The 25,569-nt window shown below is 30.7% G+C and overlaps 2 protein-coding genes across 2 annotated transcripts in view; both read left to right on the forward strand.

Annotated features, from left to right (window-relative positions):
• LOC113371439 (beta-glucuronidase) overlaps positions 1-25,569 on the forward strand; it is a gene marked incomplete at its 3' end in the record, with an annotated part of 608,953 nt that overhangs the window by 44,955 nt on the left and 538,429 nt on the right. The window contains 1 exon segment of the mRNA XM_026612065.1: positions 14,180-14,389. Coding sequence (XP_026467850.1) covers positions 14,180-14,389 — 210 coding nt within the window.
• Positions 20,910-22,401, forward strand: LOC113369897. The gene is made up of 2 exons (XM_026610509.1): positions 20,910-21,030; positions 21,063-22,401. Exon 2 carries the CDS (start codon positions 21,136-21,138, stop codon positions 21,580-21,582), a length of 447 nt encoding a protein of 148 aa, XP_026466294.1. The 5' UTR covers positions 20,910-21,030; positions 21,063-21,135; the 3' UTR covers positions 21,583-22,401.

The following is a 25,569-nucleotide window of genomic DNA, read 5'->3' on the forward strand; positions in this document are numbered from 1 at the left end:
TATTCTCGTGGGATCATTTATGGTAGAAAACAACCCAAAGAAATCTATGCTAGATTCAAAACTTTTGCTGATTTTAGAGCTTTTATTTAAGTGGATATTAAAATCACCGCAAACAATAATAAAATTATATTTATGAAAAAGTTTTTCCATTAGATCATGAAGTAAATGTATAAATTTATTAGCGTCTTGATCTGGAGCTCTATATACGCAAACAATACAATAAGTGGTAAAAGAAAAATTGGCTTCTACAGCGCAAAATTCAAAAAAAATTTCAATAGGTGCAATATTTGTAATAATGTTATTACATTTAACTTTAACCGACGAAAAAATATAAACGCCACTGTGCTTAAAATCATTTCGACAGAAAGAAGAGCATAAATAGTAAACGTTTATTTAATTAATTTGAGTTTAATATCGTTAGGCCAATGTTCTGAAAAGCATAAAAAATAAGGCTTATAGTCATTTAAAAGTAGTTCTTTTTTAAGTAATTTATTGGGTAAATTTTGAATGTTTTGACAAAATTTAAAAGGCGAAGCATCATCAGAATCAAAAGCGAAAGGAACGGGAGTTATGGAAGTTTGGCAGAGTCATTGCTTCTCTAACGAGAAAACGACAGAGCTTCTGCTTTGCATTGGAAAGGAAATGGAGACCATGCCTAGTGTATGTCGAGTCTATAAACATACCTATTGACATCAAAGACCATAACCATGAGCAAAATCACGATAAATACAACGATTTAGTTGGAAAATTCTAAAATTCAGGTCATGATTGTCATATCGAAAGGGAATTGTAACAAAACAAAGATTGTTTTACTACATGATCAACTCTAGCGCATTACGAATAGCATAATCAGAGTCATCGTCGTTCGTCCTGGCGATAACAACAGCATGATCCCGAACGCCAAAATCGCCAATCACATAATAATCCACTTAAGAACCTAGACCAGGATCTGCAGTGGCTGTCGGACAGAATCAGTACTTTGGGCGTTGGTGGGGAAAAGGAAAAAGGAAGTGGAGTGGACGCTTTGATTTGTTCAACTTTACTTTTACCTTTTTTGGATGTTACCATCACTTCAGTTTGCACGCTAGAAGAATAAGAACTAATGCTTTGAAACTTGAAATTGGCTATCGCCAACTCTTTTGTAAGCTTTGCAATTAATCTGTCCTTCTCATTAAGCAATACATTCCGTGAGTTGATCACTTTTCGTAAACTAATACATTTGGCCAAATAACTGTACAATCTAAATTCAAAGACTCACCGACAACTGAATCATTAAAAGAATTTTGGCTCATCTGGCTTCTAGTGTTGATCATCTTGATTTTGATTTTGATCCTTGATATAACACAGGTAACAACTTGATTCACAATGGTATTGAAGGACCAGGTATATTACTCTTCTTTGTAAGTTTAAATTTATTTATTATGAGAATTATAGGTATAAAAATATTCGAGTTGGTATTAGTATTTTGCCTTGAGGCAAGTAACATGAGCTTCCCGATTTGTGTATATAATCGACTTAATCCATGATAGATTAATTAATTTATGAGTAGTTTAAAGTATTCGAAGTGGATTTATTACACATTATTGAAAATCGAACACGTCAACCCGGTCGGAGTAATTTTTAAAAGCAAATTTTCAAAAATCAATAATTTCTATAATTGGGCCAGTTTTTTGTAGGACTGTAATTGTTTAGTATGTTCATTAAGACCAAGTACTTTATCGTTATACCAAGTAAATCGTCTAAATTTAATTTTAACAAATGTCAAAAGAACTATTTTCTCAATCTCAATTTTCTCAAACTTTGATGAATTTTTAAATTTACACTACTTGTCGTAAGGCCGTACTGTTTCAGTACGTATCATGATATATATCGCCAAAAAAGTTCCATAAAAATCGGCTTAAATTATTTTTTCAACAGTTAATTACAAGAAAACGGCTCGGTAGAGTTTCACCTAAAACTAATTAATATCTTTCCCAACTAATATTTTTCAAACAGTTTTTGATTTTTTAATATCGATTCGGTAGTATGAGCGTAAATGTGAACGAAAAATTCAATACCTATTTTCAAAGCAACGGCTCGGCCAATCGTCGCACAAAACTGAGAAACGATAATCCTCAAGGAGATACATCAAATGGTCTTTAAATTTCTGAAATCGGCTCAGGCGTTTTTGAGCAAACGTCGATAAAAGTTCTAAGTTTGACAAATGCCAAAAAGACCTTATTAATTTTGCAAACTTTGACGAATTTTTATAGCTAAACGAGTTGTCGTAGGTAATATTTTGGTATGATTTAGAAGACTAAGGTATCTACCGTCAAAAACAAAATAATAAAAATCGGCGAAAAAAATTTTTTTAACACCTTATTACAAGAAAACGGCCCGGCCGATCTCTACCAAAAACTAATCAGCACGATTCCCAACCAATATCTTTCGAACGTTATTTGAATTTTCAAAATCTAATCAGAATTGCGGGCTAGAACGTACACGGATTTTTACTTTTTTGAAATGTATGAAATGTATAACCTCGACACTAGATGGCTTTAAATACAACAATTAAATCTTGAACGAAATAAAAAACGAATTTGCTCTTTTATATCTTGCTTAATATTTTTCCTAGAACACTTTATGTAATACCGATTTATTAAGATTTTTATTGACATTATTTTGTTCATTACAGGACTTTCGTTAAAATGTATATTTTAGGAGATATTTGTAAAAAAAACGAAGAAAAACGCCAAAAATATATGAATCTTTAGTGGCCAGTAACTTGAAAAGTATTAGTGTTTTTGAAAAACTATAACAGACATTTTTTTATAATTAGTTATTCTATCGATTTCTGACGTTATTTTGGAAAAATATAATTACACAATTGCGAAGGGGTGTCATCCCCCCGGGGGGTGATGGCGCAACCCGAATTGTTTTCACTTTTGAACTTGAGGGTAAGATGAACCTAATTCCAAAATTTCATTCAATTCGGAGCACAGTAAAAAAATTCAGAGGTTATACCCTTTTTTCCTCTCCGTTTACTGCACTATCATCGAGATACATCAAATTGCTTTTAAATTTTTGAAATCGGTTCAGCCATTTTTGAGAACGGTTGGACCGATTTACGGCAAAAACTGTCCACACACACACACATACTTTTTCTAAATTTGGTCTCATTCAATTCAGAATGGCTTGAAACTTCGAGAAAACATAAAATTAGCCAATCGGATTTTTTGATGAAAACATAAATTTTTCTTCGGGAAGTTAATAAGGGAAAGTTCCGTAACGCCGAACGGCAACAAACACCGGACATTCTATTTATCACGTATTATTTAAGGGAGTATAAATCTTTTTAAAAGTGCTTTTTTGATGTCTTCCAAAAATTTGCTATATAGACCTTCTTACCCTATAGGCGGAGTAACTTAAAGCGGGCAGGTGGCAAAAAGGTTTAAAGCCTTATATAATTTTTAATGTATTTTACAAAATAATTACATTTTTAACTAATGCTAAAAAATTACCAACGAAAGAAAATACTTTTATTATGGATTTTCAAAGATTACCGTTTATCTCCCCCATTTCAAAGATTACCGTTTTCAAATCAAGGTTATAGCTGGATATACATCTTTTTTCCTCTATTTTCAAATATTGTTGTTAAACAATGCTTAACTTTACTGATTTATGACATATCGGTGGTGAACCTTTATAATCCCGGACCTTCATATATTACTATCTATTTTTCGATAAATTCTGGGAAATTATAACTGAGAAAATGTCCATTTTATCGATACCAAATTTAGGTTCTGAATTTAAATAACATGAATAAAAAATAATATAACCTAGAAAATGTTTTATAAATACCAATGAGTATATAATTATACAAATGAGATCTTTCAGAGCACCGTGTTTGAGAAAAATATGCCAAAAAGTGCATTTTCATATTAACATTTAAAAAAAGTTGATATTTTGAGTCTCTAGTAACACTTGCGGCCCGTTTACTAACGTTTTTGTATATAAATAAAACTACAAACAAAACTACTCACTACATTTCAATCATAATTAGATAATATTGACGTAAAACATCCTATTAAACGTAATTGAACATCATCTGTCAAAAACGTTTGACATTTTACGTAATAGCCACCGTCCATTATTTCATTTAAATTACGCTTCTAAAATTTTTTTTACAAAAATAATATCTCACTATCTTAAGCCGGCCACAGACGTAACTGTATGCATGTGCAACTGAATGAATGCGTAACCAGGCGTATTTTCACAGTGCCCATAGACAGCTCAAGTTTATGTTCAAGTATTTGCGCAAGCATATCACAAATGTCAACTAAGAAACGTCAAGACATAACCTAAAAATATATCTTTTATATTAATTTATACATTCGCAGCATCAGAAAAAAATTGTGTTCAGAGAGCTAATTTAATAACTTTTAATTGTCGATAACTTCATAAACTTGTATTATGAATTCGCTACAAAGTAAAATAAAAACGGGACATGTGCTGCCACACGCGGCCAACGAATTAACTTGCCGACTTGAATGATTGCGCAATTAAAATAATCGAAAAGTGCTCATGTCTACTCGCTTGCACCAGTCTGTCAAGTTGCGCAAAAAATACTCCACAGACGCTACAGAATACATGTGCAAGTCGCAGGTTGCGCAAGTATACAGTTACGTCTGTGGCCGCCTTACCTTTCCGCCCATCTCTGGATTGGCACGAATTTTTCAAGACTAAGACTGACCAAATCGGTTCAGTCGTTTTCGAGTTTTACCGAATAATTTGATCGAGCGCTCCATTTTTATATATAAGATTAGAAAGATTGCGTTCAAGCGCAAAGAGCGGCTAAATACCGGAGGTCCGATGGCGGCGCGAGCAGCAAAAATTTTGCGGCGCGCGTACGCTGAAACTATTGATATTACAGAAAACAACGTTATTGAATATAATATTAAATGAATTTTGAATATAGTTATTTTGTTGTAACTTAAGTCAGAAAGGAGATATTGTTTATAAACTGATTTTTGACGCAACTTTTCCAATATGGCGGAGGCAGCGGGAAAAATTTGAGGTCGCAAAGCTGAAATTCGTAAAGATCACATCAAAATCTATAAAATCACCACTTTTATTTTTTTCTTCAGGTTTCAGCTTCATTTTGCACCAAATGACTGGACTAACATAGATACATTCAAAAATATCAAAATAAACTATGTTTAATTTTTGTTAAAAAATATCAACAAAAAGACAAACTCTATAATAATAAAATTAAACACAAACGTAGAGGTTAATAAATAACTACATCACAACAATGGAATAGAATAACATTACTTTTATAACTATCTACACATAAATATTTTGAATTACTTTATTGACTATTAGCTATTAAGTTATTAATGGAGGAAGGTATAATGGTATTTGCAGTACCATGTAGTGTTAGAAGTATCGAGGCAAAAGATCGATATTGAGTACTTTAAAAAGTATCTAATCAAAATATCGATGCCAAAAAAATATCGTGGCGAAAGTATCGATAGTACTCAATATCGAATTTTGAGTACTTTTCATAAAAATCAACATAACATAAGTGCAAGAAAGATCTAAAACTCATTAAATATCATATCACAAGATTAGAATGAATTCTATTGATATGTTAAATCAGAATCATTTTCAATATTGTAAAATTTTAACAGTAATTTTTCAATACTAATTTCAAATTACATAATTTTCCAAAAAAAAGACAAGTTATAATAGTTGAGTATTTTTGATTAAAACAATAAAATAGTCTGATACTGTATTCAAAAAGCAATACTTTTTAAGTATTTTTAAGTACAATAATATTTTTAATATTTTTAAGGAAAATAATATTTTATAATTGTTGAATATTTTTATATGAATAATTTTAGCGAGCATGCAACTTCAAAAAGCCGTTACATGTTTACATAAAAGTGCAAATTTCTTTGGCTCTCTTTGGAAAGCAATAAACATTCAGTTTAATGAAGGTCAAGATAATATTTCGACACTTATAGAGAAACATCCCTTCTGAGCGATGGGATTTAAAGTTTAAATGGTTCCGAGAAACTCAAACCCATATGTTTGCATGTTGATATTCAAAAATGTCAATACATGAGTATTTTGCGTAAAAAAAACAATCGAAATAAAATTATTTCAAATATTAATAATCATCCATTTCAGTATATTAGTATTTTGCGTAAAAAACAATCGAAATATAATTATTTCAAATATTAATAATCATCCATTTCAGTATATTAGTATTTTGCGTAAAAAAACAATCGAAATATAATTATTTCACATATTAATACTCATTCATTTTACAATTGCCACAAAAACCAAATTAATTTATTATTTTCTAAAAGTTTTTTGCCTACTATACTAAAGAAAGTATTCTTTCGTTTTGTTGTCATTCATTCAGAAAGGGTCAGTTGAAATCCGATTCCTAAGATATGTTCATAATGTGCACAAACTGAAGACGAGACATGTTAAGATTCACAAAGAAAATATTGCTCTTCTGTTCTTATTTAAAATGTTTATTTAATTTTTAATTTACAAATACTTTACTTCAACTTACATACGTATCACATACATTTAGAAGAAAGAAAAATAATTGCGCATTGAAATCGATGAGTATTATAATTTGAAATAATTATATTTCGATTTTTTTACGCAAAATACTCATGTACTGAAATGGATGAGTATTAATATTTGAAGAATTATATTTCGATTCTTTTTTACGCAAAATACTAATATACTGAAATGGATGAGTATTAATATTTGAAATAATCATACTACGATTGTTGAATAAGTTTTTATAAAACATTTTGGTACTTTAAAAAGCGGTTTCGTTTTACATAAGAATAATAAATAAACATCTTTATTTATTAGTGTGGTCATATTCATTTTGGGGTTTTGAGCAATAAATTTTGAGGCTGAGGGATCGTTTTTTGACACTTCTTTGAATAGTTATGACCACCTAGAGAGACTATTGCATTGCATTCGGCAAAATGGTTGGTTTTCATAGTTGGTCGATAAGTGGGGCTCATAGATTACGCTGTCGATTCTTTTTGAGTACTATCGACGTAAAAGATCGATATTGGCAAATATATCGAGCTAAAAAATCGATACCAAAAGTACTCACTATCGACCGCAAAGTATCGATATTTACTCAGTACTCGATATTTCGTTCTAACACTAGTACCATGGCCTGTAAGTATTTATGCGTCCAATGTTATTTATGGTAGGGTACTGATTAACTAAACATGTCGTATAGTACTTTTTTGAAATACTGTCACTGCAGGTTTTTATGAAGGGTATATTAGTGGCTTTCTGATGAAATGCTGTGCTTATATGATGTTTTGTGATTGTCCTATAATCATACTTGTAGCAGTATTTCGTGTTTTATGGAATTTGTCTAAATTCAGGTTGTTTGTCATATACCAGATTGGGCTACCACATATTAAGATAAGTCTTATCATAGTTAGATATAACCTCCTTTTATTTTCTATATTGAGACAGCTGCTAAATTTTATTAGTGTGTATAGTATGTACATAATTTTTTGACTTGGTTAACTTTATTTTTTATGTGTACATTGAAATTAAATTTTCTGTCCAACGTCAGTCCCAAATAATTAACTTCACTATTCCATGGCATTACAATATCACGCACTTGAAGTGTTAGCGATGGGATTGGATTATTTCGTCGTTTGGTAAAGAAAATTGATTCAAATTTTTCATAATTTGTTTTAATTTTCCATTTATGTGCATATTCTAAAATTTTACCCAGTTGGTTTTGAAGTCGCATAATAATTAAGTTTTCAGACGTACTTGAAGAAAAGATTGCTATATCATCAGAAAACATTAATAGTTTGATGTTGTTATTAATTGGAATATCAGAGACGAAGATAGAATATAATAAAAGACCCAGTAGACTTCGAGGTACCCCTGCAAAGATATGTCTATTGGAAGATAAATTGTTATATACACTAACATAAAACATTCTATTATAGAGATAACTCTTAATAATATTTATTAGATAATTTGGAAACTTCAATTGTATCATTTTGAATAGCAGACTGCTTATCCATACTGTATCAAATGCCTTTTCGTACCATTGCACTATTTCTTCTTTGGTTGAATTTGAGAATAGTTTCTTTCGTAATAATTGATAACGGATGGAGAGTAGAATGTCTCTAAACCCATGTTGAAAATTTGGGATTATTGTAATCTTATATATAAAAATGGAGCTCTCTTTCAAATGTCCGAATAAAACTCGAAAACGGCTGAATCGATTTGGCCAGTCTTAGTCTTGAAAAATTCGTGCCAATCCAGAGAAAGTCCAAAAGGTGAGAAATTATTTCAAATCCGCGTAGAAACTTTACATTTTTAATATGAAAATTTTTGTAGAAGCGTAATGTAAATAAAACAATGGACAATTTCGTGAAATGTCAAACGCTTTTGACAGATGATGTTCAATTACGTTTAATAGGATGTTTTACGCGAATATTATTTATTTATGATAAATTTGTAGTAAGTAGTTTTGTTTGTAGTTTTATTTATATACAAAAACATTAGTAAACGGGCCGCAAGTGTAACTAGAGACTCAAAATATAAACTTTTTTGATATGTTAATATGAAAATGCACTTTTTGGCATATTTTTCTCAAACACGGTGCTCTGAAAGATCTCATTAGTATAATTATATACTTATTGGTATTTATAAAACCTTTTCTAGATTATATTATTTTTTATTTATGTTATTTAAATTCAGAACCTAAATTTGGTATCGATCAAATGGACATTTTGTCGAATAACATTTTTCCAGATATAATTTCCCAGAATTTATCGAATTTGAAAATTTTATATAAGCTCAGTAGTATTATTTACAATTATACACAAAATCCAGAATCCAAAAAAAATCTGAAAAACTTGAAACGTAATTAATAAGCCGAAAGACCAAAAAAGACTCGGATTGGATTATACGATGTTTTCTATAGAAAGTGTATAAAACTTGCAGTTTGATTACATTGACAAAATATAGACAAACTAATGGGTTTTATTGTTTTTTATAATACCTCATTGTATATAGCATTCAAACAACACATCCTTATACACTTAAAGTATTAATATTTTTGATTCTATAGAAATGGTTTAGAATATACCATATTTAGCAAAACAACGTTTGCCGGGTCAGCTAGTCTCCAATAAAAACTTATTAATTCTAAGGTGAATTACCATCTAAACTATTTTACTTAAGTGACTTAGTAGGATAATCGGCCTGTAGCTGGTGGGTAGATCACAGTCCTTGTTGGGTTTCTTTACAGGTATGAGAATCAAAAAGCCTAGAAATTTGTGAGACACAAATATTCAGGTCATGACATTTTATATAGTTTTGATAATGATATATTTTAATACATTTTTATAAAACATAGAAATATCTTTCTATTAATTAATATATTTTTCTATACTGGCGACCTACGACGCTTATTATGAAGATAGCAATTGAACATGGATCAAGAATTAAAAAAAAAAAAAAGACTTTGGTGCAACGCCCTAATCACTAGTCCTCCGTTGGCTACTTAAAAGGTACGCCCAGACCTCTGGTCATCTCGAGTTAACGCATTTACTTTAGCCATGACGCGGGACTTCTGTTGGCATACTCATTCTGTATGTCCAGACCTCGGGTTATCGCTGACGCCAAAAAGTTCACTGGAATCGCAATTCAACCTCTCCTTGTCATTTAACTCACCAAATCGACTTTTGATGCTTAAGACTTTGGAACTGGATCTGGATTGTATGTTGTTTTTAGAACTGGATTTAGATACTTCATCCAAGTTGTCCTCATCGACTTTAGTCAATCAAACAGTAAGCTCTTATAAAGAATCAGACAATTCAATCCTGCACTATTGAATCAACTGCCCTCATCGGCCCAACTGTTCGAGATACTCTATCGACAAGTACGTAAAATGTTTTACTAACTTCGATGATTATGCCAGATGACTCTTATCCTGTTATGGTGGATTACGAATGTTTTCATACCTTCATGGATTTGTGCAAGATTTCATGTGCTGAAATATTTCAAATTCACAACTCTGCTACAATATGCCTTCCTACCAAATAAGTATAGAGTGTTGACGTGCATATTTGAACTAGTGTGAGGTCAACACTGAGCAGGGAGTATATGTGGGAATCATGGATCCCTGGAATTTGTGAGAAACAAATATTTATGCCATGACATTTTATATAGTTTTGATAATGATATATTTTAATACATTTTTACAAAGCATAGAAATATCTTTCTATTAATTTACATATTTCTATACAGGTATTATATTAGAAGTTTTCCATATGGATGGAAAATAGTTAAGTTATAATATACTATTTACTATTTTGGTTATTAATAGTATAGTTTTCTTGCCTAGATTTTTAATGCAATATTTGGTACACCATCCGTGCCTGGAGCGCTTCTGTTTTTCTGCGTTGAATAATATTTTTATTTCTTTTGGAGTAGTATACTTAATTATGAGATAATCTTGAGGGTTTTAATATATTGAGTTTATTTAAGCCTTGACATAATCTGCAAATTCAGATTTTTCCAGTCCATCATTCTGTTTATGAATTTTTTCGAAGACGTCAGCAATGATATTCGCTTTGTCTTCATTATTTGAAACGTATACAAAGTTCAGTTTCAGGCAGAGTTTACTTAATTGGTATACTTGTATGTTATCTGTAAGTCGTTGAACCGATACCTTTGTTTGTTCGGTATTATTGATATGTTTGACAATTGTAATGTTTTTATTTACATACTATATACAAATACTTTACATATTATCATGTCTTGAATTAAAATCTCCCGCAACTAGAATTTTACTGTTTAAATTAAATAATGTTACTAAATTCCGTATATATAATTTATTATTTGGGAAGTATATAAAACAGAACGTTATTTCGTTACTCACAATCTTCCTCTACATTTATTTACTACACATTTTTTTTAACTGATTTCTTCATTTTATCTATCTCCCAATATTAGTGTTTTTCTATCTTCCAGCCGCTAATTCTACTCAACTCCTTTTCTTTTACTTATTTCTTAATTTTTATTTTTTTTTTATTTTTGTGTGTTTCAATATTTTTTTATGTTTGAATTTTATGCCAACGTGGAGGTTTGAATCAAGTATCAATGGCGTGGGGAGCCAGCATGCTACGGCTATTATATCAATTGATTATTCATTTCAATGTTTATATACTGCAATTGTTTCTGCCGTTCAACAATTCTGCAATATATATTTGTGTAAATTCAATATTATTTTAATTAACTATACATAGAGCGGTAGAGAATGAACTATGAGGCTTGTTTTGTTTTTTTTTTTGATCTGCTAGAAAGCATGCCGGTTGTCAGCAAAATGTCGCGATCGAAAAGTCAAAACGTGCGCTATTTTTGGAGTTGTATTTGTTTGTTCGAACCAATGGAAAGGCAGTATTTTGTCATGTGATTTATAATATTTAATAATCTAGCAAGCTTAGACAAATCTCATTCAAAAAAGTGTGAACAGGAATTATTTATTGTAATAAAATTTATGTAATGTTTTACCATTTGGTCAAATACCCTAAAGTGGCTATCCCAAATATCTTATAGCCATACATAGTGCTATTATAAAAAGTTACTGTTTATGAAACATGTTTATTTGGTATATTTTTATGTTTTATACTTTAGCAGCATTTGTCATTATATACTTGGTAGCATTTTTTAAGAAAATTTACTTTATTAATATGAATGTGAAGAGAACTTTATCATTGTATATTTTTTGGCGGTCGCAATCTGGGCGATTTTTTTTCCGATTTTCACGTTTTGTGCCAGCTAATGTAGTTCTCTTTGCAAGTAAGGTTTTCAATAAAATTCGAAATTTATTAATTAAAAACAAATTCTTTACAAAAGTAAAAACCCGGATTAAACTGTGTCATTTTGAAAAGTCGATTTGACATGACAATCTTTTGTTTTTATGATTACTGGCTCAAATTTTCACACAGTAATTGGTGATAAATTATGGTAATTTTACGTCCAAAGCCTAAATATGCCTTAGATCCTACAAGTTTGTTCAAGAAAATTATTGGTAATCTGATTTTATCCTTTCCCAAGTACGGTACAAGAAAATGTATTCTTACAAAATTGGATGCCAAATTTATCCAGCTTATTTGGTACGTACTACGTAAATGGTCATCGAGCTTTAGTAGAGATCGGTCGCTCTTTTTGCGTCCATTTTTTAATGAACCTAACTCATATCTGACTGACTGACAATCACTATAAATTTTTCTATTTTTATATAATTTTGAAAATTCCGTATTATATATAATTTTTGATTGCAATAATGCAATTTTGCAATTAAATTACAAAATTATGTTTGTCGATGAATCATTCTTGGAAAATACTCTTAAACTATTCTGTGAGTCATATTAGCTCACACCTTAAAAATAGGTATTTTTAAGGTGTATTTTTTTGTATTGCGAATGAACAACGGCTAGGCCTGCCTATGCCGAAAACTAATCAATAAGACCATAGTAAATATCGCCAAAAAGGTTCCATAAAAATCGTCTTAAAATCTTTTTTTCAACAGTTAATTATAAGAAAACGGCTCTGTAGATTTTCATCTAAAACTAACGAGTATCATTCCCAACTAATACATTTCGAACTGTTTTTGATTTTTTAAAAAAGATTCGGCAGTATTAGCTTAAATAAGTTTAATACTTTTCAAATTACAAAGAAACGGCTCGGCGATCGTCGCACAAAACTGTGATACGATAATCCTGATCGAGATACATCAAATGGTTTACAAATTTCTGAAATCGGTTCAGGCGTTTTTGAGAAAATGTCGATCAAAGGTATAGTATTGACAAATGCTCAAAACACGTTACTAATGTTTGTAAACTTTGATGAATTTCTAATCTAATCTTTGATGATCTATAATCTATGGTATCTGCTGTCAAAAAAAAATCATAAAAATTTACGATTTTTTTTGAGAGCCGTTTTTGAGAAAACGTCGATTCACGGCAAAAAATCTGTTCACACACACGCACACATACTTTTTCCAAATTCGGTCTCATTCGATTCAGAATGGCTTGAAACGTCGAGAAAACATAAAATTAGCGAATCGGATTTTTTATGGAAAAATAAATTTCTCCTTCGGGAAGTTAACCAGTGGTTAACGGCACCGTGCCTTAAGACAAATTGCTGGAACTTTTCGAACTATAATAAAATATTCGAAGAATATTAAATGTATAAAATGGATTATGATGAATATTGTAACATTGTCTAATATTTATATAAAATGAATTATAAATTATAAAATGAATTACAAAGTTATAATTATTTATTCGGAGTATATAAGTGATCTTCAAAACTTTAGTCAGAATTAAAATTAAAATCTGTATTATATGGTATACAAAAAAAAATTTTTTTTGGAAAAAAAAAATTAAAATATATATTGTTTTTCAAAAAGCAATCATTTTGTCAGAACAAGTAATATTTTTCTTAATCATTCAAATTGGATGCTTAGTTTTTGCTAAAACAGCCATTATTTGCACACTTATCTTGCCTGACCTGCCTTTGCCAAAATCACCACTTCTACCCTTCATTACGAATTGAATGTTTTTTTGGATCATTCAAATCGGATGCTCCGTTCTCTCAAAAACTCGATTTTCGCTGGACCTGCATTTGCCAAAAACTAATCAGCACATATCACTATCAATAGTAATCGAATGTGTTTTGAACCATTCAAATCAGTTGATCCGTGCGCCCGAAAACTTGGACGAAAAAATGCAGAGACACAAAACATACACACACATTTATTTATTCAGAGGTATGTCAAAATGTTCAGAAACGTTCAAAACGTTAAGATATGCTAGAATTTTCATTTTAGATTTTCGGCTCATAACTATAACGATTTTCATCAATGGAATAACAACTAGTATATGTTGCACTTTTCTGATAATTATGAATAAACAGCTAGGACGATCGTCGAGCATAATTAAACCATAATAGTTTTTATTCACTTTCATCAAATAACACTTCAGTCTTATATGATTCTTTGACAAAAACAAAATTAGTAAATCAAATTTTCTAGCAAAAACAAGCTCTGCGAAGAGTTAATTAATTTTAACATGTCATTACTTATCATATTTTTTTATTGTAGACTGGGCCTGTCATAGACATGCCCGTGCCTTCAAGTTACAATGACATCACCATGGACAAAAATATTCGAGACCATCTTGGATTGGTATGGTATGATAGAACATTTATTGTGCCAGCGAGATGGAATGACTCTATTACGAAGGACGGGCATTTTATTGTTGGCTCCAGAATATGGCTCAGATTTGGTAGCGTACACTATGCGGCAAAAGTAGTAAGTTATCGAAACTTTTTGGATTCATAGATTAGGAATTTTTCACAAAATTAAAAAAAAATTTATTAGGAAAAATAAATTTTGCTTACAGTTTGTTTTAATTGATTTTAACGACATTAACTAATAAACTACATACTGTGCATACCATTCTATATTCTAAACAAATGAAATAGATTTACACACAACATATTTTTGAGTAAAGCCTACGTGTTTAAACGTGCTTACTCTTTCGGGAAGTTAAATACTTCTATGATACCGGAACAGCAGTCAGATCATTATTGTTCGTATAAGCAGAAACTTTTTCAAAAACTATAAGCTATAAATGATTTAATGTGTAGATTGAATTTGAAACAAAATGAGAAAATTCTGTCCTGCTTTAGGGGCCCCCCAAAAAATTTTTGATACGAGGCCCCGCCAATGCACGCTACGCCCCTGTACAGATATGTTGATGACATCCTTTTGTGTTTAGATAAGGATTATGTATCTCACACTTTAAATTATTTTAATTCTTTTAATACTTGTGAATTAAAGGTTAGACTTCGCCGTCCTCACTTACTGGTTCCAAATATAATCGTCATTAAAAATAGATTAGAGTTTTTACAAAACAATTTAAACAGTTCTTCCTATCTTTACAATTCTTTTTCAAAATCAATTTCTTCCTCTTTAGATAAATACAAAGGAGTTATTTGTTTACCTTTCTTAAGTAATATTTCTTATTTTTTAAAGAAGTTATTTGCCGTTGAAGATTTTCTTTTAGTTTTCAGTTTTGACAACACGTTTATTTGCATTTTTTCCTATCTTATATCAAAAACTCCCGCTGATAGGATTATTGATTCGGTTTATAAGTTGGACTGCAATAATTGCAATAGTTGCTACATTGGGAAAAGTTTCCAATGTATTCACAAGAATTAACATATATATAATTCTAGAAACCCTAATCAATTCAAAACTATGCTTTCAGAACATATGATTAATTTGAACCATACTTTTAACATCAAATCCTACCATCTTATACATTGAAGAAAAATTGAGACCTTAGAAAGATAGTTGAGTCGTTACTTATATTCCTTCCCTTAATACTGCTTGTGTCAACAAACGTAATTCCTCTCATCTCTTACATGACAGTTACAAAGTCATTATAATTTTTATGATTCTTCAAAGTGTTAGTATCTTTCGTTCGTTATATTCCTTCTCGGTTTCTTATTCCTTTTTTGTTTCTCATACTCCGCCCCCACTCACTCACCACACGTGCTGCGTAACCTTGATCAGTATTCATAATGCACCGCTATTGAACGCATACAATATAGAAGGGCAATGTGTGCTCCTTTAATTCCTCGTTTATAATTATATTATATTATTCCTTCACACAATTTTAGTGTTCAATAAATTTTACATAATTAATTTTTTCTGGTTTGATATTTATATAATTTTTTCCTTTTCATATATTTTTATTTATTATCAACTTTTGTATTATTGTATTTTGTAGAAAAACGATAAATTAAAGTTTAGAATAAATTTATAAAATTTATCATAAGTAATCCAGTGATAATTTTACTCATAAATATATTTGATTCAAGTTGATTGTGAAGATTTTTTATCAGTATCTTTATTTTTCAATTCTTAACCAGCGATATTTAAATTACACATACACGCACACACACACATATATATATATATATATATATATATATATATATACTAGCAAACCCGACAAACTCCGTTTTGCCACCAGATGGTTTCGTGAGAAAGATGAAGAAATTTTTTGTTTGTTTTATATTTGAAAAGGAAAAAATTGATTTTATTATACAACAGTAATGAATTTATTTCGATTACAAAAATAAAGTGTTTTTTAGTTGAACTTCTCTAAGTAAATGAAAGTGAATCCGCAAATTATCCGTTTCATTGAAGTGCTCTTTGGTAGACCACATTTTTTGTTTTTTGGTCTGACGTTAACACAAACAAAGCGGATGGTTTTCCAACTCGTGAACAGGCAACGTATAACTGCCCATGTAAAAAACAATGATTTTCTGAATAAACTATTTGAAATTTATCCCGCAAACACTAAGCGATTGGCCTTGCGACTTGTTATTGCGAACGCAAGGCGAACTGGAAATTGCAATCGTTTGAAGTCAAACGGAAGACCAGTCGGAATCATTGGTATGTCACCAAATCGTCAGCAATTTTTGATTGAGTGGTGAAATTCAGAGCGTGTACATCATTATTCTTTGCGGTAAGAATTGCTCGTTGACTTGACCAAGCATAATTCTGATAATTCTCACTAATGTCATTATTAGAATTTTTAATTACGGTGCGTGAAGTTCCAGCAATTTGCATTAAGGCACGATGCCATGTACCACTAATTTTCTTAGCTATAAACTTTGCGGAGCCCAAAACCTTTCCAACGAATGCACAATTGTCGAAATCGGTTCGTGCGTTCTAGAGTTATTTCGTCAGGAAGGAAAACCCGACTTATTTTTATATATATAGAAGATATATATATATATATATATATATATATATATATATATATATATTATATTTAAATACTATTCAAAATATACTTCTAAATAATTTTCGTTATAATTACAAATAATTATAATATATAATATTCTAAGCAAATTTGCTTATAATTAGTAATTTCCATTATACAAACATACAATTAACTGCATAATATTATCCTAACATTAAATATCACAATACATAAAAAATATATACAATAAAAATAATTTATTGTATTGAACACATTATTCTAATTTCAATTAATTACACGTTTCAACATCTAACGTTCCATATAGCTGTATCACATATTCCCATTCAATTATTATTACTCAATAATGAATGCTTTTATAAATCTAGTATAAACTAATTGCTGCACGATATTTTTGAGCAAATCCTCTTTGGTCAACATATAATTACTTGTGCAAAAACATTGATTTTCTAATTCAAGTCCAAAAACGAGCATTGTTTGTTCCTGAGCCTTGGCCCATCGTATGCCAATCGTATCAGAAATTGTAACCTCTTAAATGTATCGTGCAATGTGAGGGTATTGTAAAAATCCGTTGTATAAGAATCACATCTCATTTGAAACTTCCTTGCAGCACATGCCTTCTGTTATATTTCTAAAGTTCATAGCCTGACAATATTGGCAAACTTTATCCAATTGAGCAGAGTAGTTATTGATCAAAAGCAAGACTAACAAATGATGCTTGTGTTAATGTGGAGCATGGTTGTTGCCTTCGTCAATCTTGGGCTGTAATATTAACACAATCTGTTGCAGGCTGTAATATTAACACATTATATTCATTGTAGTTTTCTGCTTAATGAATTCACTATCAAACACTACTATGTTTTAATACTTACATGGTTATTTTTCAATAGACTTGTGGGAATCAAGGAGCCCAGGAATTTGATAGAAACAAATATTCATTTCATGACATTCTGTATAGTTTTGATAATGATACTCAAGAGATGTACCATCAATACAATTAACATAATTAATATAAGTTTCAATCAACCGCAAGTTCAACAACACGTTCAGCATCAATAATAGTCGTTTGAATATTTGAATTTTACCGCTGCGCTTTATTAGATTCAGTTGTTGTTAGAGTCAGTTGCTGTTAGAAAAGTTATAAATTTTTTAATAATGCCTGATTTGTATCGTGTAATAATATAACGCTGATCAATATATTAATATACATGCCACGAATCGTAATATTCTCTATTAAAACTCCTGTTTCAATAAGCAGTATGATCTTCAAGCAAACATTTGATTTTATAAACTATTCCATTAATAAACTTTTTTAGAAACACATATACATTCTCCCAATTCCACTACCAACATCAAAAACACTAATTTTATTTACTGTAAGCATACCACACATTGAAAAGTAATATTATTATTTCGCCAAAATTCTGGTGGATGAAAACATTCTAGTATCAGGTTCATACTTATACTCCTTCAACAATTTTTTTACGAACATTAAATCTCCTACTCCATCCAATTTCAATACTGACGTAGTATATTCTGTTTCTTGCAACGATTGTTCTTTCCAATACATTGGACAAACCTCACAATAGTACACAAAAGAATGAGGCAACATGAATTAAGTGTAGTCCATCATAAACGAAAAATTTCAAAAGTACCCTGGTGCAACATTCTGTCGCCCACTCGTTTAACTTCACTCAAAAAAATTTATATCATGAAAATTGCATCTTTTAGAGGTTATTTGTAGAAAGTTGTCTTATACTTATGAACGCTTCTAATAGTGTTAACATTAGATCAGATCACTACCTGTTACATGATTCTTATTAAAGTGAAACTTCTTTAGGCGCGACATGGATGTGAATCCGTATAAATGCAACGGAAGTGAGTTACGGCAGGGTCGAGTGCCAATGATTCGTCATTTGCTCCCGATGATAAATCTATACGGCTATATTTGTGCGAGGTTTCTTGGTATGCGTGACTTTATATGAGCTTCATATTTATTCGAGGTATGCGTGACTTTATACGTGCGTACGTCACTGAAAGCGTCGAGCATATTCATTATTTGGTATTTTATGTCATTACATTTTAAGGTTAAATATTAATACAAATCTTAAGTTAATAAAAAATGACTGGATCGGAAGAATATTTTATCCCGTTACCCATAAATAATTATAGTGCATATAATAAAGCAAATGAAAAATCTGCGCCGTATAAGAAACGTAAGATTATTGAAGTAATTTGAATTATTCGTGGTTACTATATATATTTTTGAGGTTACGAAAATGGAAATTATTTTTTTGGCGAGACAGATAATACAGCTGTTCAAAGAATGAGATTTTATCGCCAGCAAAAAACTAAAAAAAACAAGCAATCAATTATTGTATGTTAATTTTAATTCCATAAAGTTACTTAAACATAATTACTTGACAAGTGAAATTGTAAAATCAATATTTATTTAAGCGTTGTTTAACATAATAATTCTCTGCATTTTTATAGATATTAAAAAAATTAAAGCAGTACAGTTTTATTCTAACATGCCAAAGATATATCTTTCTCAGAATTATATCTCATATACATTTTTAAGTTTAGAGGAAGTTTATGATGGCTATTAGGTATAACAAAGTTACATATTTTTATAAATAATGAAGAATAAATTGATATTTAGATTATTACTCGAAACAAGAGATCAAGCACAACAATAGTTTGTGTAGCTTTGTTTGTATCATTTATATACAAATATACTTTATAATGGACATCTAAGCAGTTTATTCATTTCTAGTGTTAATGAAATTATTCAAGATTGTTATATTACAGCTGTCCACTTTCTGAACGAATATTATAGAATTTATTAATCAGCAATTACTTCATTTCTCTAATAAAGATTCAAGTCCTAGATGCTAATTCCAACGACAAACCGATCATGTCGTATGACTTTAATTGCATTATTGTTTTCAAATATTATAAATATTTTTAATGCTATTATAAATTTATAATTTATAATTATATAAATATGTATAATTGTTGAAATTAAAAATGTGTGCATCACGAGTGTTACCATATTACTGATAAACATTATTCAAAATTGTTATATAGTGTATTTATTTTTAACTTAAATGCCATCTCGTACAATAGTAAAAAAGTTTTACTTCAATCGCGTGTGAACCTTACACGCACTCTTTTTTATATTTTTTACACTTTTTGACAAATAATTAATATCGACAAGCATTTAAGATCAGTAATTTAAGTATTTACATCCTGATATATAAAAACAACACGCACACATATACACGCAAATTCCAAGTGTCAAGTGTTTTCTTAAAAATCCTTTCGTTCAATAATCAGTTTGTTGCCAATAGTCGTTTCAAAACATCAAGGCAATGATACTTTTTGTCTCACATAACAACCTAAAAAAAGACATAATTTAAAGAAATTCTGAATTACAAAATTTGTTTCTTGGTCTGAAAAGAAATTTATAAAATCACTTTTTTTTTATAAAACCTTTTTTTAGTGAAAAAGTGTTAGTGTCATCAATCATAATTAATTCTGTTTTTTATTCAATAACTTTTTTTTAAAACTTTCTAATTTTTTAACATTTTGTTACATATTCCACTCATTTATTTTTATCATTTTCATTTTGATTATGGTGACGCCACTGACTATTACATGCGTCGATAATAATAATATAGTCGCCATCTCGGGGTTGCAATATGTCAACCGATTTATTTTTTTCTAATCCAGACTACCTGTCTCTTTCCTTCCAAAACCTTAGACTACCGACATGTGGTCAGTCTGTTCTAGTTGATTCCGAGTTCTGTTTCGTTCTAGTTTGCTTCCAGTTCCGCGTTCAATTTGCTTCCAGTTCCATAAGTACGCTTTCAGCCTGCTTTCCTTCCTTCGTCAGTCGAGTTTAGAAGTTTTGTTGAGTTTCCTTTTATTGTTCAAAGTGAGGTCATTTTTTAGTTTGTTATTATCATAGAAAAAAAACGTTTTTTAGTTTCAAATACAGTCCATATACAGTCCAAGAATACCAGCCATCCGTGTGGTCTGCTAATAGAATCAAGGCCACACCACATTTTGGCCTCCCGAGCCGGATCTCAATTAAGATTGAGAGTTTCTACAAGTTGCCGATTCAGAATCTAAGTACTAATTTACAAGTATATATATATATATATATATATATATATATATATATATATATTTGCATTTACCGGATATCGAGGTAAGATTATTATATTTCCAAGTTTCTTATATAATCTTAAAAATGCCGCCCAAGAGTGTATCTGCCAGTGCTGAAGTCGCACGACTAATTTCAAAACGAGAAATGTATTTTTCCATTATACAGAAGACGTATGACTTGAGCAGAGATGTGGAAGATGCGTCAAGCAAGCAACAATTCTGTACGAACCTGGTAATGTTAGATAACATTCGAGATCAATTCATAAAACTTACCGACGATATTAATAAATTAAACGCGTTGGAAAATCCCAGTTTCGTACCGGATTATGCTGCCCTTCTATCCGTGGAACAATTATACGCGGAGATAAAATATATTGAAAAAACTATTTCTGCTGTAAATAATACTTTCTCTTTTACAAAAAGTGAAGATTCCCCATCTAAATTTATTTCAAAATCCCGTCTACCAACAATTGAAATACCCGAATTTGCGGGTGATTTAAAAAAAATGGCCGCTATTTTACGAAACATTTAAAACACTTATACACGAGAATCCCGAGATTGATATTATATCCAAATTTCATTATTTAATGGGCGCATTAGAAGGCCCAGTAATGAAAATTTTCAATACTATATTACCTACCGCCAATAATTATTCAATTTTATGGGAAGCACTGATAATCAAATACGAAAATAAACGTTATCTGGGCATTAACTATTTCAAACAGTTAATGTCTTTTAAAACTGTAAACTCATCACAGTTGCATAACTTTATCGAGAAATTTGATACTGCTGTACAAGCATTAAATCAATTAAATATTCCAGACCTGTATGATTTTTTACTAACATAGATCGCTCTATCCAAATTAAATACCAATTTACAGGAAAAATTTGAAAATTATTTTCAGGGCGAATATCCTTCCTATAAAGAATTATTACAATTCATAAATAAAGTGCAAAAAGGTCAAAGCTATATTTATGATTTGCGCGAGAAGGTTACGAAAACCAACATATCTCATTCTGTGGTCACCAGCAATGTCAAATCGCTTCAATGTTACTTATGCAACGCAAGTCATAATATTTTTAAATGCTCGCAATTTCTAGAATTAGATATCAATGACAGATGGTAGGCAATTAAGAGATTGAATCTTTGTTCGAATTGCCTGAGTCATAAACGTAACAGTCCGTGTCATTCTAAGAAAACATGTCTGTATTGTAATACCAAATATCATACTTCATTACATTCAAATAATTGTGTTGACAATACAAAACAATTTCCAACAGATATTCATTCCAAAAATTCGAAGCAAAAAATTTCCGATTCCAATTCAAGTAATATTTTATGCGTTGTAAATGGATCAGATTTATCACATTATATAAATCTTATGCCGACCGCAACTGTTTATGTTTTGGCAACAGGTATTAAAACTAGTCCGTTACGTGTCAGTATTGATACCGCAAGCGATCGCAACTATGTGACTGAGTCATTCTGTAAATCCGCTAACTAGAGATAACACCGATCTAGGCTCAAGTCATTTCTATAGGTAACTCTTCGCAAAAAATTACGGGCATGGCAAATTTTATTATTATGTCGAATGATTGTTCCTTTCAAATGTCTGTATGTGCCTATGTAATTCATGAAATTGTCAAACCACAACCGACCATTAAAATTCCCTTCGATTCCATTAATAAATTTTTATCTTTACAACTGGCGGATAATAAATTTTTCATTCCTCAAACTGTTAATGGAATCTTGGGTTGTGATGTATTTAATGCTATTATTATGTCAAATCACATAAAAACCGTCGATTCACCTATCGCATTGGATACAAAATTGGGTTATGTAATAATGGGATCTCTTCCAAACGTTGCATCGCCTGATTCAAGTTCGACAAATCTATGCACGATTGAACATGATTCCTTATCTAAACAAATGAAAATATTTTTTGAGTTAGAAGATGTACCTGACATGATTGTGTCGGAAAACAATTATTGCGAACAGTTCTATACGTCCACCACAGTACGGAATTTCGATGGACGTTAGGTGGTCGCATTACCATTTCGTGACAACGTTAATGTAAATTTTCAGAAATCATATGAACTCGCGCATAAGCGTTATTGTATTTTAGAACAAAAATTTCGGAAATCTTTTGAATTCCATAAACAATATTCAGAAGTAATTCAAGATTATTTACAACAAAAACACATGTCATTTTTAGGCCATGTAAATGATTCCGCAGCCAATGAAGGGTATTATATTCCACATTTCGCCGTGATTAAAGACAGCTCCTCCACACCGTTACGAATTGTATTTGATGCATCAGCAAAGAATGCTGAATTTCCTTCCCTGAATGCCAACCTATTTTCCGGGCCAAAGCTACAGTCTAACATTATCACAATTCTTCTTAACTTTCGTTTTGGCAAAATTGCGTTAACGGCCAATATTAAACAGATGTACAGAAATATATTAATTCGTGATCAAGATAGACGATTTCAAAGGATACTTTGGATATTTTCTCCGAAAGATCCCCTCGGCATTTATGAATTAAACACTGTCACGTTTGGTATTACGTCATATCCTATTCATGCGTTACGCACTATTAAACAACTAGCTAAAGATGAGAGCAAAAATTACCCCTTAGCCACTGATATAATTCAAAATGATATTTATATCGACGACGTGGTTACTAGTGCAGACACCGTCGAAATCGCAAAACAACTTTACGTTCAATTGTCGAGTTTGTTTCGTTCCGCGCGTTTTGAACTAGCGAAGTGGGCTTCGAATGATTGTCTAATGTATAAACAATTTGAATCACACCATAAAACACAAATTAATTTTTCACAAACAATCTCTGAATTTGATACTTCCGTTAAAGTATTGGGATTGAGATGGGATCCAATTCAAGATTGTTTTAAATTTAATATTAACCTTCTCCATCAAAACTTGACAAAACGCCATATATTATCCACCATTGCTCGTATTTGGGATGCTTTAGGTTTTATTACGCCTGTTACCATCAAATTCAAAATGATCATGAAAGAACTATGGTTATTAAAATTGGATTGGGATGAGCCATAACCTTCCTCGTTAGTTGCAACATGGCTTAGTATTTATAATCAACTTCCAGAATTGATTATTCTTTCCATTCCTCGATTTGTAGGTACCAAAAATTATATTCGTTGTTCTTTTTACGGTTTTGCGGATAGTTCAGAAAAGGCTTATGGGGCTGTGATTTACATCAAGCCTTGCCATGTTAATAAATATTACCTTCTTATTTCAAAATCAAAAATTACTCCAATTAAAGTTCAAACTTTAGCAAGATTAGAGTTGTGTGCGGCGCATTTATTGGCAAAATTATTATCCTTTGTCATATCTTCCAATCATCATTATTTATGTATCAAAAAGGTATATGGTTTTACGGACTCGATTATTGTGCTTCATTGGTTAACAGGTCCAGCTCATAGATGGAAAACTTTTGTCGCAAATAGAGTAACGATAGTTCAAGATTAAATGGTATCGTGCAATGTGAGGGTATTGTAAAAATCCGTTGTATAAGAATCACATCTCATTTGAAACTTCCTTGCAGCACATGCCTTCTGTTATATTTCTAAAGTTCATAGCCTGACAATATTGGCAAACTTTATCCAATTGAGCAGAGTAGTTATTGATCAAAAGCAAGACTAACAAATGATGCTTGTGTTAATGTGGAGCATGGTTGTTGCCTTCGTCAATCTTGGGCTGTAATATTAACACAATCTGTTGCAGGCTGTAATATTAACACATTATATTCATTGTAGTTTTCTGCTTAATGAATTCACTATCAAACACTACTATGTTTTAATACTTACATGGTTATTTTTCAATAGACTTGTGGGAATCAAGGAGCCCAGGAATTTGATAGAAACAAATATTCATTTCATGACATTCTGTATAGTTTTGATAATGATACTCAAGAGATGTACCATCAATACAATTAACATAATTAATATAAGTTTCAATCAACCGCAAGTTCAACAACACGTTCAGCATCAATAGTAGTCGTTTGAATATTTGAATTTTACCGCTGCGCTTTATTAGATTCAGTTGTTGTTAGAGTCAGTTGCTGTTAGAAAAGTTATAAATTTTTTAATAATGCCTGATTTGTATCGTGTAATAATATAACGCTGATCAATATATTAATATACATGCCACGAATCGTAATATTCTCTATTAAAACTCCTGTTTCAATAAGCAGGATGATCTTCAAGCAAACATTTGATTTTATAAACTATTCCATTAATAAACTTTTTTAGAAACACATATAAATTCTCCCAATTCCACTACCAACATCAAAAACACTAATTTTATTTACTGTAAGCATACCACACATTGAAGAGTAATATTATTATTTCGCCAAAATTCTGGTGGATGAAAACATTCTAGTATCAGGTTCATACTTATACTCCTTCAACAATTTTTTTACGAACATTAAATCTCCTACTCCATCCAATTTCAATACTGACGTAGTATATTCTGTTTCTT

Source organism: Ctenocephalides felis, unplaced genomic scaffold (assembly GCF_003426905.1).
Source record: "Ctenocephalides felis isolate EL2017-DRISC unplaced genomic scaffold, ASM342690v1 CF-g0.4_SCAFFOLD_01492, whole genome shotgun sequence".
NCBI lineage: Eukaryota > Metazoa > Arthropoda > Insecta > Siphonaptera > Pulicidae > Ctenocephalides > Ctenocephalides felis.

Bases quoted from the DNA above. Each gene is read 5' to 3' on its own strand.
- LOC113369897 (XM_026610509.1), top strand. From the start codon at position 21,136: ATGCCGCCCAAGAGTGTATCTGCCAGTGCTGAAGTCGCACGACTAATT.